Below are 15791 nucleotides of genomic sequence, written 5' to 3'. Positions count from 1 at the left end.
TAAAAATGGAGGCAGCAGGAGCATTGGCGAGCTTGGCACCGTCACCTATCACCGTGCTAGGACTGATACCACTCCTGGCACTCGGCATCACGTACTTCAGATACCAGCAATACGACCCAGAGTCATATATAACGGATATGAATACTGTAAGTATCGAAAATTACCCACCATAAAAAATATTGAGTCATAAATGAAAGAACAATAATAGTTACAACTACAATATGAGTAAATACGAAAAAAGTAATTATAATAAATTTTATTGTAATTTGCAGTAAGCCAGCATTTCGGCTTATCAAATAGGAAAATTAAGCCGAAGTTTACAGACAAAAATTAAATAACGTACTTGTCGTGTCGATGCGAAAACTAAATAAAAGAGTATTGATATATTTTTCATTAACTACTATTATTTTTTTCTAGCAAAATCGAAAATTTTTATTTATTATCACAGCATAAGTAAATCTATACTAATATTATAAGTTTGTTTTTTTGTTTGTTTGATTGATTGAACGCGCTAATCTCAGGAACTGGTCTGATTTGAAAAATTCTTTCAGTGTTAGATACCCTATTTATCGAGGAAGGATAGGCTATATATTATCCCCGTATTCCTACAGGAACGGTAACCACGCGGGTGAAACCGCGCGGCGTCAGCTAGTCCACTATATTTTCTAGGTCATAAAAATAGGCAATCTACCATAGTAAATATCATAATTTAAAGGACATTTTCTGCGCATCGGTAGATACCTGTAACTAACTGCTCTTCGATAATTCTGCTACGGGTGTTATTGAATTAATTAAAACACTAGCATTGTTTTTTAATTTCAGATAATGCCGATTTACGACTTCGTGGTAGTCGGGGGAGGTTCAGCCGGCGCAGTCGTCGCGTCGCGCCTCTCCGAGATCGGCAACTGGAGCGTACTGTTACTTGAAGCTGGCCAGGACGAAAACGAGATCTCTGACATCCCAGCCCTAGCCGGGTACACGCAATTGTCTGAAATGGATTGGAAGTTCCAAACGACACCATCCAAAAATCTTTCCTACTGTCTCGCAATGAATGGCGACCGGTGCAATTGGCCCAGAGGCAAAGTACTCGGCGGTTGCAGCGTACTCAACGCGATGGTGTATGTGAGAGGCAATAGAAACGATTACGACCTGTGGGAAGCGCTCGGTAATCCCGGCTGGTCTTATGATCAAGTGTTACCATACTTTTTGAAGTCCGAAGACAATCGCAATCCGTATTTGGTGAACACGCCGTACCACTCTGAAGGCGGGTATCTGACTGTCCAAGAAGCCCCGTGGCGAACACCGTTATCTGTTACTTTTTTAAAAGGAGGCATGGAACTGGGTTATGATTTTCGCGATATAAACGGCGCGAAACAAACGGGTTTTATGCTGACGCAGGCGACGATGCGGCGGGGAAGTAGGTGCAGTACGGCAAAAGCTTTTCTCAGACCAGTTCGAAACAGAGACAATTTACACATCGCTCTAGGGTCTCAAGTCACACGAATATTAATTAATAATGTTAAAAAACAAGCTTACGGCGTTGAGTTTTATCGAAACGGTGAGAAACATAAAGTGAGGATTAAGAGAGAAGTTATAATGTCGGCGGGGACGTTGGCCACTCCGCAGATCATGATGTTAAGTGGAATCGGTCCTGCAAACCATTTGCGAGAACATAAAATACCGTTAGTCGCCAATCTCAAAGTCGGACACAATTTACAAGATCACGTTGGATTAGGTGGATTAACATTTGTCGTAAACAAGCCTATTACATTTAAAAAGGACCGTTTCCAGTCATTTTCAGTAGCAATGGACTACATTCTGCACGAGAAAGGTCCGATGACGACACAAGGCGTTGAAGGTTTGGCTTTCGTCAATACAAAATACGCCCCGCCCTCAGGACTATGGCCGGACATACAGTTTCATTTCGCGCCGAGCTCTGTGAATTCAGATGGAGGAGAACAAATACGAAAAATATTAAATCTACGCGATCGTGTGTACAACACCGTTTATAAGCCCATTGAGCACGCAGAGACTTGGACAATACTACCATTACTCCTTCGGCCGAAAAGCTCCGGTTGGGTAAAACTAAAAAGCAGAAATCCATTTCAACCACCATCCATAGAGCCTAATTATTTCGCATACAAAGAAGATATAAAAGTGCTAACGGAGGGTATACGAATTGCTTTTGCTTTATCAAACACAACGGCTTTCCAGAGATATGGATCTAGACCGCATAACATTCCACTGCCAGGATGCCAACAGCACGAGCTGTTCAGTGACGAATACTGGGAATGTAGTCTTAAGCATTTCACGTTTACAATATATCACCCGACTGGGACCTGTAAAATGGGTCCTAATCATGACCAAGATGCTGTGGTTGATCCTAGATTACGGGTCCACGGAATAGCGAATCTCCGAGTAGTGGATGCTAGTGTAATGCCAACCATCATCAGCGGGAATCCAAATGCTCCCGTAATCATGATAGCAGAGAAAGCTTCTGATATGATAAAAGAAGACTGGCAGGTGTTATGACAGTGTTTAGTGTGCTTATTAGTCATTGGATGCTAAAGAACTATTTATGTTACAAGATACTTTTAGTTGTTTATTTTTTAAAACAATTATCAATAAGTATGTACATAATATTATTACATTCAAAATTGTTAATAAAGCAAGGAATATATTGTATGAAGTTGTGTATTTTTATTGTATTTTTCTTTCTTGATTGACCTCTCTATCGCTTATTCAAAAAAAAATGTCAAGATTATAATTGAATAATATATGAGTGCTAACTTATTCTTAACCCTCATTCACACGAGAGTTTTTTAACTGACGTTATAAAAGCATTTAAATACGAAGTTAAATGAAGGTCTATTTCCAACTCCAAAATCGAAAATGCGACACTGCTCGAAAAAAGCGTCCTGTTTTAAAACCGCTGTCATGTGAACGTATACTTGCGATGGGAATACATTTGTTGTATAGTGAACTCTTTTTTAACGTATTGAAAACCTCCGTGCCGCCCTCGTGCGAACGAGGGCTTAAAGCTATACATGTGGAATGATGGCAAGAATACTGGCTGTTTTCCGTGTTGGATAGCCAGGCAAATTCTTTGCACAAAAAATGAGCCAGCCCAGTATGATGTGCAATGCATTTGCAAGAAGATGTAGGAGACAAATAAACTGTACAAATTCATATAGGAATGCTAAACGAACCAATTGATGGATTGCTTATTAGTCAACTAGTCTTTTCTAAAAAAACAAACTATTATCTAAACAGGTGAGGTAATGACATACTTGATCATGTAATTAATAAACTAATCACTTCGTCAAATTGTGTAATTTTCATAAATAGACACACAACACATTTTACAATCAATAGCCAACAAAGCGCCATCTTGTACAGAATAGAAGAATATCGTCTAATGTGTAAACTTTTATATAACTCTTAACGAGCGCCATCTATGCGTGAGTAGTATTATTACATTACTACTTACATTACCTATTCGTAGTTGTATGAGCTCGTAGTTCAAACTTCTCCTACTAGATGTCAAAAGATTTACAGTAATAATAATTAAATTCTATAAGATATTAATTGATGAAATATATTGAAATTTGAAATATGACGGGTACGATTTTCGTTCGAAATTTCAAAACATTTCAAACTAACTGTGTAAAATATTCACATTTTACCGGATACAAACATAGTAAGTAAATTCATGAAAACTTGCCATGAAAATATAAAAGTAATATTTAATAAATAAAATATTTTAAAAATTTTCATTTATTTATTAAATACTAGCTGAAACCCGCGACTTCGTCCGCGTGAAATGAGGGTTTCCACAAATTGTTACCAAATATACTACCAAATCCAGTCAGTAATTTTTGCGTGAAAGAGTCATGCCATCAGTCAATGATAATTTTATACTATAGATCAGTTACGTCCCTACAAAATCACCGCAAAAAGTAATCCGAATAATAAACTACCACACTGAGCGCACACATGCACAATTTTGTCTTTAATTCCATTATATATTTGTGATTAAATAGTTTTAACACTTCCTGAACACACAACTCGACATTGTAGACGATATTTAGGTATTATTTGTTTAGTAGTACTAGTAACACATCTAACAGTATTTAATATCATTGCCATCAGTACAACCAGTTTTTCTCAAATCTCGCAAGAATCGTGTTTTTTTTCAGGACAATGTATTAATCTAGGACACAATCTATGTCCATTCCAAATTTCGAGTAACAAACATCCATACAAACTTTCGCGTTATAAATATCAGTATAGGATTAACGATTTCATTATGAGTAATCTAGATTAACCAATGTGCAATAACGAAATACGAAACACAGTTTGTTTCAGTTTGCACTAATATAAGTACATTACGATTGCACATATTACGTACCTACCTTATATGTTCAACTGTACAATTCTAATATGTATTAGGCATTTCATTAATAAATAATAATTATCTGATGTTCGAACAAACTAATGATATGTAACTAAAATGCAAGCGTGCAGAGCGCGGTCGATATGCAACCAGCTATGCATTTCCTCTATTACACAATGCGATCTAATAAGATCTATGCATCGCATCATATACTTGAAAGTATGAGTTCATAAATTGAGATTTGAGGAAATTGTTATGTAGTGGACGTGATATGATATACATACACATAGAAAGTAAATTGTGACCGAAGTCCGTATATTAAGACCAATTACGAGTGGATCTGTAGGTATCTCTTAAGTCTACAAAAAAAGTTCATTTTAGTTATTTATTAACTCAATTTATATGTTGGGTTAACGATATTTGTACAATCGACATTGTTTTACAAGTCTAATATGACTCGTAAAATCTATATTAATATATAAAGCTGAAGAGTTTGTTCATTTGTTTGATTGAACGCGCTAATCTCAGGAACTACTTACTGGTTCGATTTGAAAAATTATTTCAGTGTTAGATAGCCCATTTATCGTGGAAGGCTATAGGCTATATATTATCCCAATTCTCCTACGGGAACGGGAACCACGTAGGTGAAACCGGGCGGCGTCAGCAAGTCATACTATAAAACGATTTTTTATAGTAAACATTGACGGACCAAGTCCAGACTCGATTGTAAGTGCAAAACTTACATAATTATACATTATTGATTTCCCGTCTTACACATTATGTACTCTCCTTCGTGTTAGGTAGCCTGGCAAAGATCACTCAGATCATAGAGATCATTAGTTATATAGTACAACACGCCCTACGAGTGCCGCACCGTGTCCATCAATCAACCTGAGGCCTCTTGTGCCTGTAATTACATCATTCTAAAGCATCGATTCCCAAAGTGGACCCCCAGAGGGGTCTACGCAAGACTCTGCGAGGGTCTACGTTGGCGTGACATAAAAATGGGGGTTCACGATTCGCAAGCGGGGGTTCATGAAAATTACCATGGGTTCATATCGAATTGGGAGTTTTTTTAAATAAAATAATTGTTTAATTGATGCTTCCTTGTGCTGTGACACTTTTTGCCTGGACAATTTAACTTTTAGTCATCCACTCACAGCACAATCAATCAATTAGTTACTTGAGTAGGTAATTAATTCTCACTACTTTTTTTCATTTCGTGGTGGCTGTTGATTCAGCTGCAACAAATATTTCCATAAATGAATTTAATCAAATTATTTGTCGGATAGAAATTTAGCAGGGGGTTCACCGAAACCAGTTTAATATAAAAAGTGGTAGGTGTGATGAGAAAAAGTTTGGAAACCTCTGTTCTAAAGCATAATATTATAAGCGCGGGAACCTACATCTTTTAATTTTCTTACCTTACAGTTATACAACATTATGTACCAACTATTATATTATTTCTTTGAACTTATGAACTCTGAGAACAACAGCATGGTAGCGCAACAAGCATTTGCGAGGCCCACTTAAGTTTCTGAATATTGTCATGTACATTTTATTTAACTATAATCTATAATAATATATCTTAATATTCATTTTTATAATTTACTAATGTACACAATTATGATTTTTTCGATTTTTTAAATGAATATTCTAAAGGATTTGTTGTGACAGGACGTCAGTACAATGTTATATAACGAACTGTCATAGGGATCATCATTCAGCGTGCGTAGTATAATATTATGCCCTACTTATACAGGAGGCTCGGGAGTATTTCCCATAACTCTGGGATTATATTCTTTATCGAAAATTAATTTAAAATGTTCAAGGAACATGTGCTCTAAAATTAATATATTCGGTGTAACTAATATTTCTTTCGTAAATAGATCTCGAAATGTGTCCCGTATACGCATCCCTATAATTATGATGTAGCCATGTTTTACCTATTTTAAAATGCAAGGATAATAGATCTTTATCTACGTCAAGTTAAAACACATGCGTGTGTTACGTGGATACTTGAAATTATTTCAATTATTTTGTTTGAAAACAGAAAAGTCTTTATTTTTTAGTTAAAAAAAAATATTAATTATGCAGCTCGGCTCCTATAAGTGGACTCGTCAACACCTTGAAGTTATGACAAATATTCCCGAGCATCCTGTATATGCGTAAGTTCGAATGGATTAGGTTTGGTAACTAATCGGAATGAAATTTCTGTTCCACATCTAGATTTTCCAAATCTAAGAAATATCACATACGAATAGGCTAAGATTCAGATATTCCCACAGAAGCGTGATCTTGGTGGGTGTGATTGCGGGCAACAAAACAACAGAAAATAATAATAATTTTAATATGACCCGAGCATATTAAAGTGGGCGGATAATTATGCCTCCGATTATATAAACCAATTATAATTAAAAGTCGTAAAATATATATTAAAGTTGCCCTTTGTAAGGTTTATTCTAATTGAAAGATATAAGTGAAAAAATGTAATGTACCTACCTACCAGTGGCGTGCATAGCATTTTTAACTAGGGTATGCACTATGTGAACAATATGTACAAAATGGTAAATCTTTCTGCAATGCAGGGTTCGTAATGTATCCTCAGGGTAGGCAGGGCATTCTTGCATCTATGGTGTGCTCGCCACTGCTACCTACCTATTTCACAAAAATAAAATTACCTCACAAGGAAGTTGTAAATAAACTGTTATCTTAGATATTTGAATATTTAATTTACCTTTTGTGCAATGTTTTGATAGGCGGCCCAAAATTGCCTGTGATTACGTTACACAACTTTTCAACAAATTTTAAACTCAAAACTCTTATACAATTATATATTATTCTCTCCTAAAATAAACGTTAATCTTCAAAATATGCTTTAACGTTATTATCGCCATCATTATTATCAGCCTATGTACGTCCGATGCTGAACATACGGCTCTCTTTAAGGACTTTCAACCAACACTTTCCTGGTGGGGTGTCACCATAATTAACGTCCAAGTACCAAAACACTTTTTTTTTTATTCTTTACAATTTAGCCCTTGACTACAATCTCACCTGATGGTAAGTGATGATGCAATAAAAGATGATGCACCTAAAGCGAAGCGAAGGAAGCGGGCTAACTTGTTAGGGGGAGGATGAAAATCCACACTCCTTTTGGTTTCTACACGGCATCGTACCGGAACGCTAAATCGCTTGGCGGTACGTCTTTGCCGGTAGGGTGGTAACTAGCCACGGCCGTAGCCTCCCACCAGCCAGAACTGGATCAATTAAGAAAAACCTCAATCAACCCAACCCAGGACCTCCATCTTGTAAATCCACCGCGCATACCACTGCGCCACGTAGGTCGTCAAAACACTCAGTGCCTGAAGACGAAAGTAATTGAACAGTGCGTTGCCAGATGACTTACGGATCCGAGGAGGCAATTACTGAGGCAATAATTATAATGAAAACAATTATAAAACAGCAAAAAGGGCAGAATAGAACAACAAGTCCACCTTTAGCCGTCCGCGTCCGCTCGCTCGAGTCGGTTTCACATCGAGGGCACGGAGCCATCACGTACGCCGAATTATATAATGTACTAACATCACAGTCATGCTGCGGTTAGGTGACTGTGAACAAAATATTTATAGTGATCATCTATTTGAGGTGATTGTTGATGTACATCAACCATTATGAGGTCATCTTTAACAGCCTATTTTAACGACCCACTACAGGGCCAGTGGTGCTAATTTGCGACCAAATGAAGAAAAATACGGCCTCCGTGGCGCAGTGGAAGGCTTCAGCCGTGGCTAGTTACCACCCTACCGACAAAGACGTATCGCCAAGCGATTTAGCGTTCCGGTACGATGTCGTCTAGAAACCGAAAGGGGTGTGGTATTTCATCCTCCTGCATGCATGCAATCTTAGATTGCATCATCACTTACTCTCAGGTGAGATTGTAGTCAAGGGCTAACTTGTAGAGAATAAAAAAAATACACAAATATACTAATACAAAATATCCTCCAATGCCAGTCCCGTCTCTTTCGTCTCAAGGCAACGAAACAAATAGTGGTATGTCCGGTTAAACGGCAAAAAAAAAACAAAATAAGTAATCTGTAATTTGTCGATTTCTCTCCACGAGATTGCTATGGTCGCATGATAGCGCCACTGGTCTCCCTCCTAGGATAGACCATATGGAGCATAGACCCACCACCAACCCACCAATGATAATGTTAATTTTTAACGAACACTCCGATGTTAGTGACAGCGGCCGGGACCTACGGATTATTGTGCTCTCCGGGTCTCAGGGTCGAGAAATTTTACTGAAAATTTCTTAGACGAAAGAATAGCTCAGTATTTCATAGCCAGAGGCAGGACTCGTCCCAAGACCGTGATTCGAAGTCACATAAGCTAACTAGTGAACCAAAGAGGCAGTTATACAAAAAAGACCATTAATAGGTACTATAAAATCGCTTAGTAATGGTATGTTTACGACGACCTATCTGGGGCAGTTGCTAGTGGTTTTCAGACAATTTAGGATTTTATATTTTCTAAATTAAGACGCATAGGTACAAAAGTGGTCAAGGTAGAGACGTGGTCGGCACCTACTGTATGCCTTCTGTGATATTGTCTGGAACACGTCTGTTAAACCTACATGTTGGGAGGTAAACGAGAGGCTCTACCTTGGCCATTTTTGTACCTATGCATTTCTCAATTTTTATCTAAATTATTTTCTTTTTTTTGTAGTCTGGTTATACTTTTTAAACTTTATTATAATAAACTGCCACATGAAGCCACTGGCATGTCTCTCAAAAAGTTCAAAGTTTTTATTAAACGCAAGCCTATTTTATTTCAGTCAGTGTCTAAGAACATTAAATACATTTTGATTGTATAACACATACTAGAATGTGAACACACCTATAAATAAACTTTTTTTTTTTAATTTAACCGCAAGCCTAACGTGTTAATATGTACAAGTTATTGGTAATTCCGCTTTTACTGGTTGCATTATAATAAAATTTGTTCAGTAGGCAAGTGCAGGGTATTACGCAATAAAGATGAAATTATTAGAGCGATTTGATTGTTCACAAGCAAGTTAACATGGTAGAATATAACGTGTAATATTATGAACAAGTCGGCCCGATAGATGTTTTCTCGAAATTTCAGTAAAGTTTTATTTGTTACGTAAAAGGCTGACGCTTTAGTTGTTGTTTCCTTACAAAGAAGACTGGGCCCCGCTGGCCTATTCACTATTTTAGTCTTTATTATCAACCTATTATAATAAACATCAAATCAATTGAGAAATGTTGTCTACCTATTGCAAGATATCCACCAGTAGTCACTGGATGACGTTTGTTACATAGAAACTCAATTTCGTATATGTTAACTAGCATACGTCAAAAAATAGTGAATTAGCCTGCTGATTGGATGAAGAAACCGTTACAAATTAGTTTCATTTATTGAATAATAATATCAGTTTTAGACTGGTTTAATTTAATAGACGTTTGATGTAAATACTTTTCAGTTAGCAATATTTCTTTTTCTGTAATTTTTAAGTTAAAATTCATCGATTTCCTTAATAATAAGAGGTCAATATTAAAATTATTTTTATCTTCCCTACTATTTTCTTCCTTTCGAATCACTTGAAACATTACTGGGACAAAACAAGACTACATGCAGGTAATAATTATTATTTTCTTAATTATTTTTATAACGCATTTGCTCGTAAAGTATCTCATTACGCACATGTGCCGTAATGTAATGTGAAATGCACATGTGCCGTAATGTAATCTTTTCTTTATCATCCGTCTAAAAATATCGTATAAAATCGAACGGTACTTTTTTAAATCTTAGCAAAGAGTTTTTATGGAAGAAAAGTCACAGTATAACCAGTAGTAGGACTTCATATTAGAGGTCGAAACGCGAGCTATACCTACGCACCTCGAACCTGGGGTGATCATAGGGTGAAGACAGTCGCGACTGTGCCGCGGTGACGAACGCACGGTGTATTGGATTTTTAATTATGACGACTAGGAAAAAAAGCCTCGCAACTGGTGGGCTATTATTTTTATAAAGTTTGATCAATATATTGTATTCTAAAAGCATAATTTAATATATATATAAATAAATGCTTAAATAATAAAATTGTGTAAATAGGTAAATGACGAAAACGGTAATATAATATTATTAAATAATTATTTATTAACTTCTTCATTTAGGTTGTTTTCTTTGATTATTATGTAATACATAGACTTAAATCTTATGACATGTATGTTTTGTATACCTGTATTTTAATGTCATAAAAAAGTTAAGTAAAGAAGTTGTTTGAAATTAACAACATCATTGTGTTGCTCATACTTTAATGTATTTGAATAAAAAGAGTAAAGAGCCGGCTGATATTAATATACCTATCCAGATTTTTTTAGTAAACTAGCAAACCCGGTCAATCTAAATTTTTTTTTGTGGTTCCTTCCCTACATGCAAAGTCTGGATCAATTTTTTATCGTTTATTCTATTGTGTGTGTTATTACATAAGGGATTAAAGTGCTAACATAATCTACGGAACCCTACACTGCGCGTGGCCCGACACTCACTTGACCGGTTTTTTATTATTTGGTCACCTAGTGTGGTGGTAATACCTAGATGGCTTCACCAAAATAAATATATGAAGGTCCTTCAAGATCATTGATCAGTATCAGCCTTATTTAAATTTACCAATCAAAAAACAACACGCATTTTATTGATCACTTCCTATTTTACTACAATTTACAAAGTATTTTATTTGTTTATTTAAAAAAAATATATTTACAATCACAAAACTAAATGGAAACACAAGGCGGGCAGCCCTATCACATGTTTACGTGCCGCGCGGCTGTAGGTATTTATTTCAAAAATAAAGCCGAGTTATTATACTGCTTGTTATATCTACTGTGGAAAAGTGCTCAACAATTTATGAAAAAAATTACTTTGTGAGATAAAATATAACAATTAAACATTTAATTCTTTCATTTTAATAATTCTGACAATAAATGACAACCATTTATAATTAACATAAAAATATTAATTTACTTTATGAGTAATACTGGCTGTTTTTGGTGCATTTGCCTAAAAAATAAACGCTGGTGTGCGCACTTCGCTATCTGTGAAAAATGACAAGCGTATCAAAATGTCATCATATGGAAAACAGGCAAAGATGCAAATTCATTTTCAGAAAGTGCGTTCAATGTGTTATAAATGTGATTTTCAACTAACCGCACTTATATCGTAATGTACTATTATCACACTGCAATGTTATTTATTGCATATATTGCATATAAAATTATAAGCCTTTCAAGTTACATAAAATTAAAAAGAAATCTGCATTTACGCGATCCGTTGATCATATTTCTTTAGATACTGCAAAGTCATCATCAAGGTACATGCACATCGCGACCAATGTTAGTTTTATTAACCACGATGAGTTTTACCGGACGTCATGCCAGCAACGCTGCAGGCACGGACCATAGCTGCAGACAGGCATGTGGATATATCGAATCGTGAGTGGCTAGCATAAATGTACCCATACCGTTGAAAATTGAAACGGAAAGTAAGAGTGAGAGGTAATCATCTAGATACTTTCGCATTAACTTACTTATCTAATAAATATTATGAGTCCAATTTTGCTTATTAAAATGGTTTTTTAAATTTTGTTTTGCCAACTTGCAATATAAATCTTACCCAAAAGTAACTTGTATTTTTTATAGTTTAACTTGTAGTAGGGGTTATTCAAGTTCCTATACTTTCGTAAATACTAAAGAAGGCAATAGTAATACTAACTCTTTTGTTTGCATGTTTTGAGTGGCGAATGGATGATAATTTGTTAATATACTTTACGGATATTTTCAAAATTTATTCGGTGTTTATGTGAAATCATAATGAAAACCCAACTTGTTTATGCTCGGAAGCGAAGCACATTTTCTCGGATTTCCCAAAATACACGATACAAACTTGATAACTAATGCCATCGTTAATAGAGAAAACGAAACAGATTATAAGGACCTAAAAACCTTTATTTAAAAAAAAAAAGGATAGATAATACATAGGCAAAGATGTAAAAGCTTTGTTGACTTTTACTGATGAAGACGATTACATACATTTTGCTTACGTTACGTTCGAACGGCCTCTTAAGCATGTTTACTTAATATTAGTCTTAGGACGACCACCAATCACCATTTTAGGAACACCGGCCCCGATGAGCCAGCTAAATGATGCAAAAGGAAAAATCTCTAAATACTCTAAAAACATAAAAATAAAATATTTTTAACAAAAAAATTTAAGCGACTTCAAATTTGCATTATTTTAAAAAGCGAAAAATAAATTAAATGGGACCAATCTGTATACCTAATACTCTTTCAAATAAGAAGAAAAATTCAAAGTCATACTAATATTATAAACGCGAAAGTTTGTATGGATGTATGTATGTTACTCTTTAACGCCGTTACTTATTTTTAACAAAAAAAATCAAGCGACTTCAAATTTGCTTTATTCTAAAAATCGAAAAATAAATTAAATGGGACCAATCTGGAAGTATACCTAATACTTTTTCAAATCAGAAAAAAAACTCAAAATCCTACTAATATTATAAACGCGAAAGTTTATATGGATGTAAGTTTGTTAGTACTCTTTAACGCCGTTACTACGCGGAAGCGATTTTTTTGAAATTCGAAATGGAAATAGATTTTACTCTGAATTAACACAAAGACTACTATTTTATCCCGGAATAATTCATAGTTTCCGCGTGTTTTGTGAAAAACTGAATTCCACGGACGAAGTCGGGGGCGTCCGCTAGTATCAAAATAAGGCTAAAAGTATGTAGGTTTATTGTGGCACAATTAACGATGTTCGTTACGAGTAACCTGGAGGTGCTAAGACTGAGCGCGAGGTGCCGCTATACTCTCTGTACAATGACGTAACGTTGCATAACTTTCCATTTCTGGATGAAATCGAGTCCGTTTCCTTACAGCGGTGTATTGATATTGTAAACCAAGCTAAGATTTAGGATAGGGTTGCAAATGAATGCTACTTTAATGATTTTAACTATAGCCATTAAAAAATTAAAAATAGATTTACAATATACGCCTTATAAACTCGTATTTCGAGTGTTCGATTATTATATAAAACTAGCGGACTCGCTCAAGCTTCGCTTTGACTTATTAATTTATTTATTTGCACTTCTTCCCTATCCCTACCTTACACTACCATACTCCTACCCCTACCCCTACCCTACCTCTACTCTACCCCTACCCTACCCTACCCTACAACTACCCTACCACTACCCTACCCCTACCCTATCCCTATACCATAAACCTACCCTACCACTACCCTACCCTACCCCTACCCTACCCCTACCCTACCCCTACCCTACCCCTACCCTACCCCTACCCTACCCCTACCCTACCCCTACCCTACCCCTACCCTACCCCTACCCTACCCCTACCCTACCCCTACCCTACCGCTACCCTACCCCTACCCTATCCCTATACCATACCCCTACCCTACCACTACCCTATCCTAGGATTTAGGGGTTTGAAAAATGGATGTTGGCCGATTCTCAGACCTACTGAATATGCACAAAAAATTTCATCAAAATCGGTCGAGCCGTTTCGGAGGAGTTCAAGTTCGAACACCGCGACACGAGAATTTTATATATTAGATAACACAAAAATAAATAAAAACAAAAACATATCCCACTATATGTCTATTTATATACCTTGTCACATCAAATTATCGGCTGCCGGTCCGCATCTAGTTAAATATGATATTAAAATATCATATTTAACTAGCGGACGCCCGCGACTTCGTCCGCGTGGAATTTAGTTTTTCACAAATCCCTCGGGAACTTTGGATTTTTCCGGGATAAAAAGTAGCCTATGTGTTAATCCAGACTAAAATTTATTTTCATTCCAAATTTCACCCAAATCGCTTCAGTAGTAGCGGCGTTCAGAGTAACAAACATCCAAACATACGTACAAACTTTCGCGTTTATAATATTAGTAGGATTCCGCTATTTGTATAATGGCTTTTATCCTATCCGCAAACCTTTTGAAGGCATCATAACCTCTTAAACTTTTGAAGGCATCATAAATCAAGAAACAGTAGAAATCCAAAAATTGGCCGGCGAAGAATGCGAGGAATTAAATTATAAAATATACGTATAGGATGCATTATGAATTATGATAATATTATAAAATATTTTTATTCATACTATACTACACTGAACAGTAAATAAGTATACTTGCTTATTTATTGTATTCATCATTAACAACTCATAAGTATTCGGCTCACTGTTGAGCACGAGTCTCCTCTCAGACTAATAGGGGTTAGGCCTTAGTCAATCACGCTGGCCCATTGCGGATTGGCAGACTTAACTCACGCAGAGAATTCAGAAAATTCTCTGGTATGCAGGTTTCCTCACCTTTTGAGACACGGATATTTAATTTCTTAAAATTCACTCAAATGAAAAGTTGGAGGTGCATGCCCCGGTCCGGATACGAACCCACACCCTCTGGAATTACTATATTCACCTATAAACATAATTTTATTAAATAACAACTAATGCATGAATTGAACTTACAAGATTTATGTGCAAAAAGTAACACTCATACTCGTAATGCACACGAAAAGAAGGATTTGAGGTGGCGATATTCAATGCTACAAAAATAAGTTCATTAAATAGTAATTGTTATAATGAGTCACTATATAGTGATAAGCCGCCTTTTTATTGTTCATAATATGTCTCTATTTCTCTTATTTTTGTTATTTCGGTGTACAAATGAAAAAATAAAATGATTAAGTAACGATAATAATTAAAATACCACTTTAGACGCTGGCAGCCCTAGATTTGGCTCAAGTTCCTGCTCGCCACGCCCACTAAATAGATAGATTTCAACGCTAAACTATTATGTAGTCCACTACCTTCATTATTATCTGTTTAGTCTCCACAAGCACGCTAATTGTACTAAAGCACGAAAAGCTTTCTATTATAAACTTCTAACTGCAACTAATTAAATTGTATTCTATCTGACTTTAGGCAACTGATGCAAAACGTATCAAAAAATCTTTTCCTAAATTCCTTTTTTCGTTGTGATTTTTGAGTTGCGATTAGGGAATGGTAATTCAAGTTTCCAGTTTTGCTGATTCTTTACTGCGGTACAGTCACAGATTAGTCAATCTATAACCTAAAAGTTAACCGCAGATAATCGTAACAGTTACAAGGAAAAAAAAATTGATTCTCAAGGTCATTCGCGTTGTTCTATTGGGGTTCCATTAACTCAAGGAAGTTGTGTTATCATTCTTATAGGAAAAACTGGCAGTTACCCTCAAAATACCAAATAAATACAATTTCATCACAAATCAAGGCAGAAAGACTTAATAG

General features: G+C 35.8%; 2 protein-coding genes across 4 annotated transcripts in view; one reads left to right on the top strand and one right to left on the bottom strand.

Annotated features, from left to right (window-relative positions):
• The window catches only part of LOC112055976 (flotillin-2), a 294787-nt gene that overhangs the window by 142485 nt on the left and 136511 nt on the right, over positions 1-15791 (bottom strand). The gene's annotated exons all lie outside the window — the stretch shown is intronic.
• Positions 6-2689, top strand: LOC112049941 (glucose dehydrogenase [FAD, quinone]). Its single transcript, XM_024088014.2, has 2 exons — positions 6-146; positions 823-2689. The coding sequence occupies exons 1-2, from the start codon at positions 6-8 to the stop codon at positions 2530-2532; spliced, it is 1851 nt and encodes a 616-aa protein (XP_023943782.1). The 3' UTR covers positions 2533-2689.

The sequence above is a fragment of the Bicyclus anynana genome, chromosome 8, assembly GCF_947172395.1.
Source record: "Bicyclus anynana chromosome 8, ilBicAnyn1.1, whole genome shotgun sequence".
Lineage (NCBI taxonomy): Eukaryota > Metazoa > Arthropoda > Insecta > Lepidoptera > Nymphalidae > Bicyclus > Bicyclus anynana.
The sequence above is the reverse complement of the archived record's forward strand: the minus strand, read 5'-3'. Positions and strand labels throughout refer to the sequence as shown.

Excerpts from the sequence above, each read along its gene's own strand:
- LOC112049941 (XM_024088014.2), top strand. The coding sequence starts at position 6 with ATGGAGGCAGCAGGAGCATTGGCGAGCTTGGCACCGTCACCTATCACC. Across the intron at positions 147-822 it reads ATATAACGGATATGAATACT|ATAATGCCGATTTACGACTT; the intron begins GTAAGTATCGAA and ends TTTTAATTTCAG.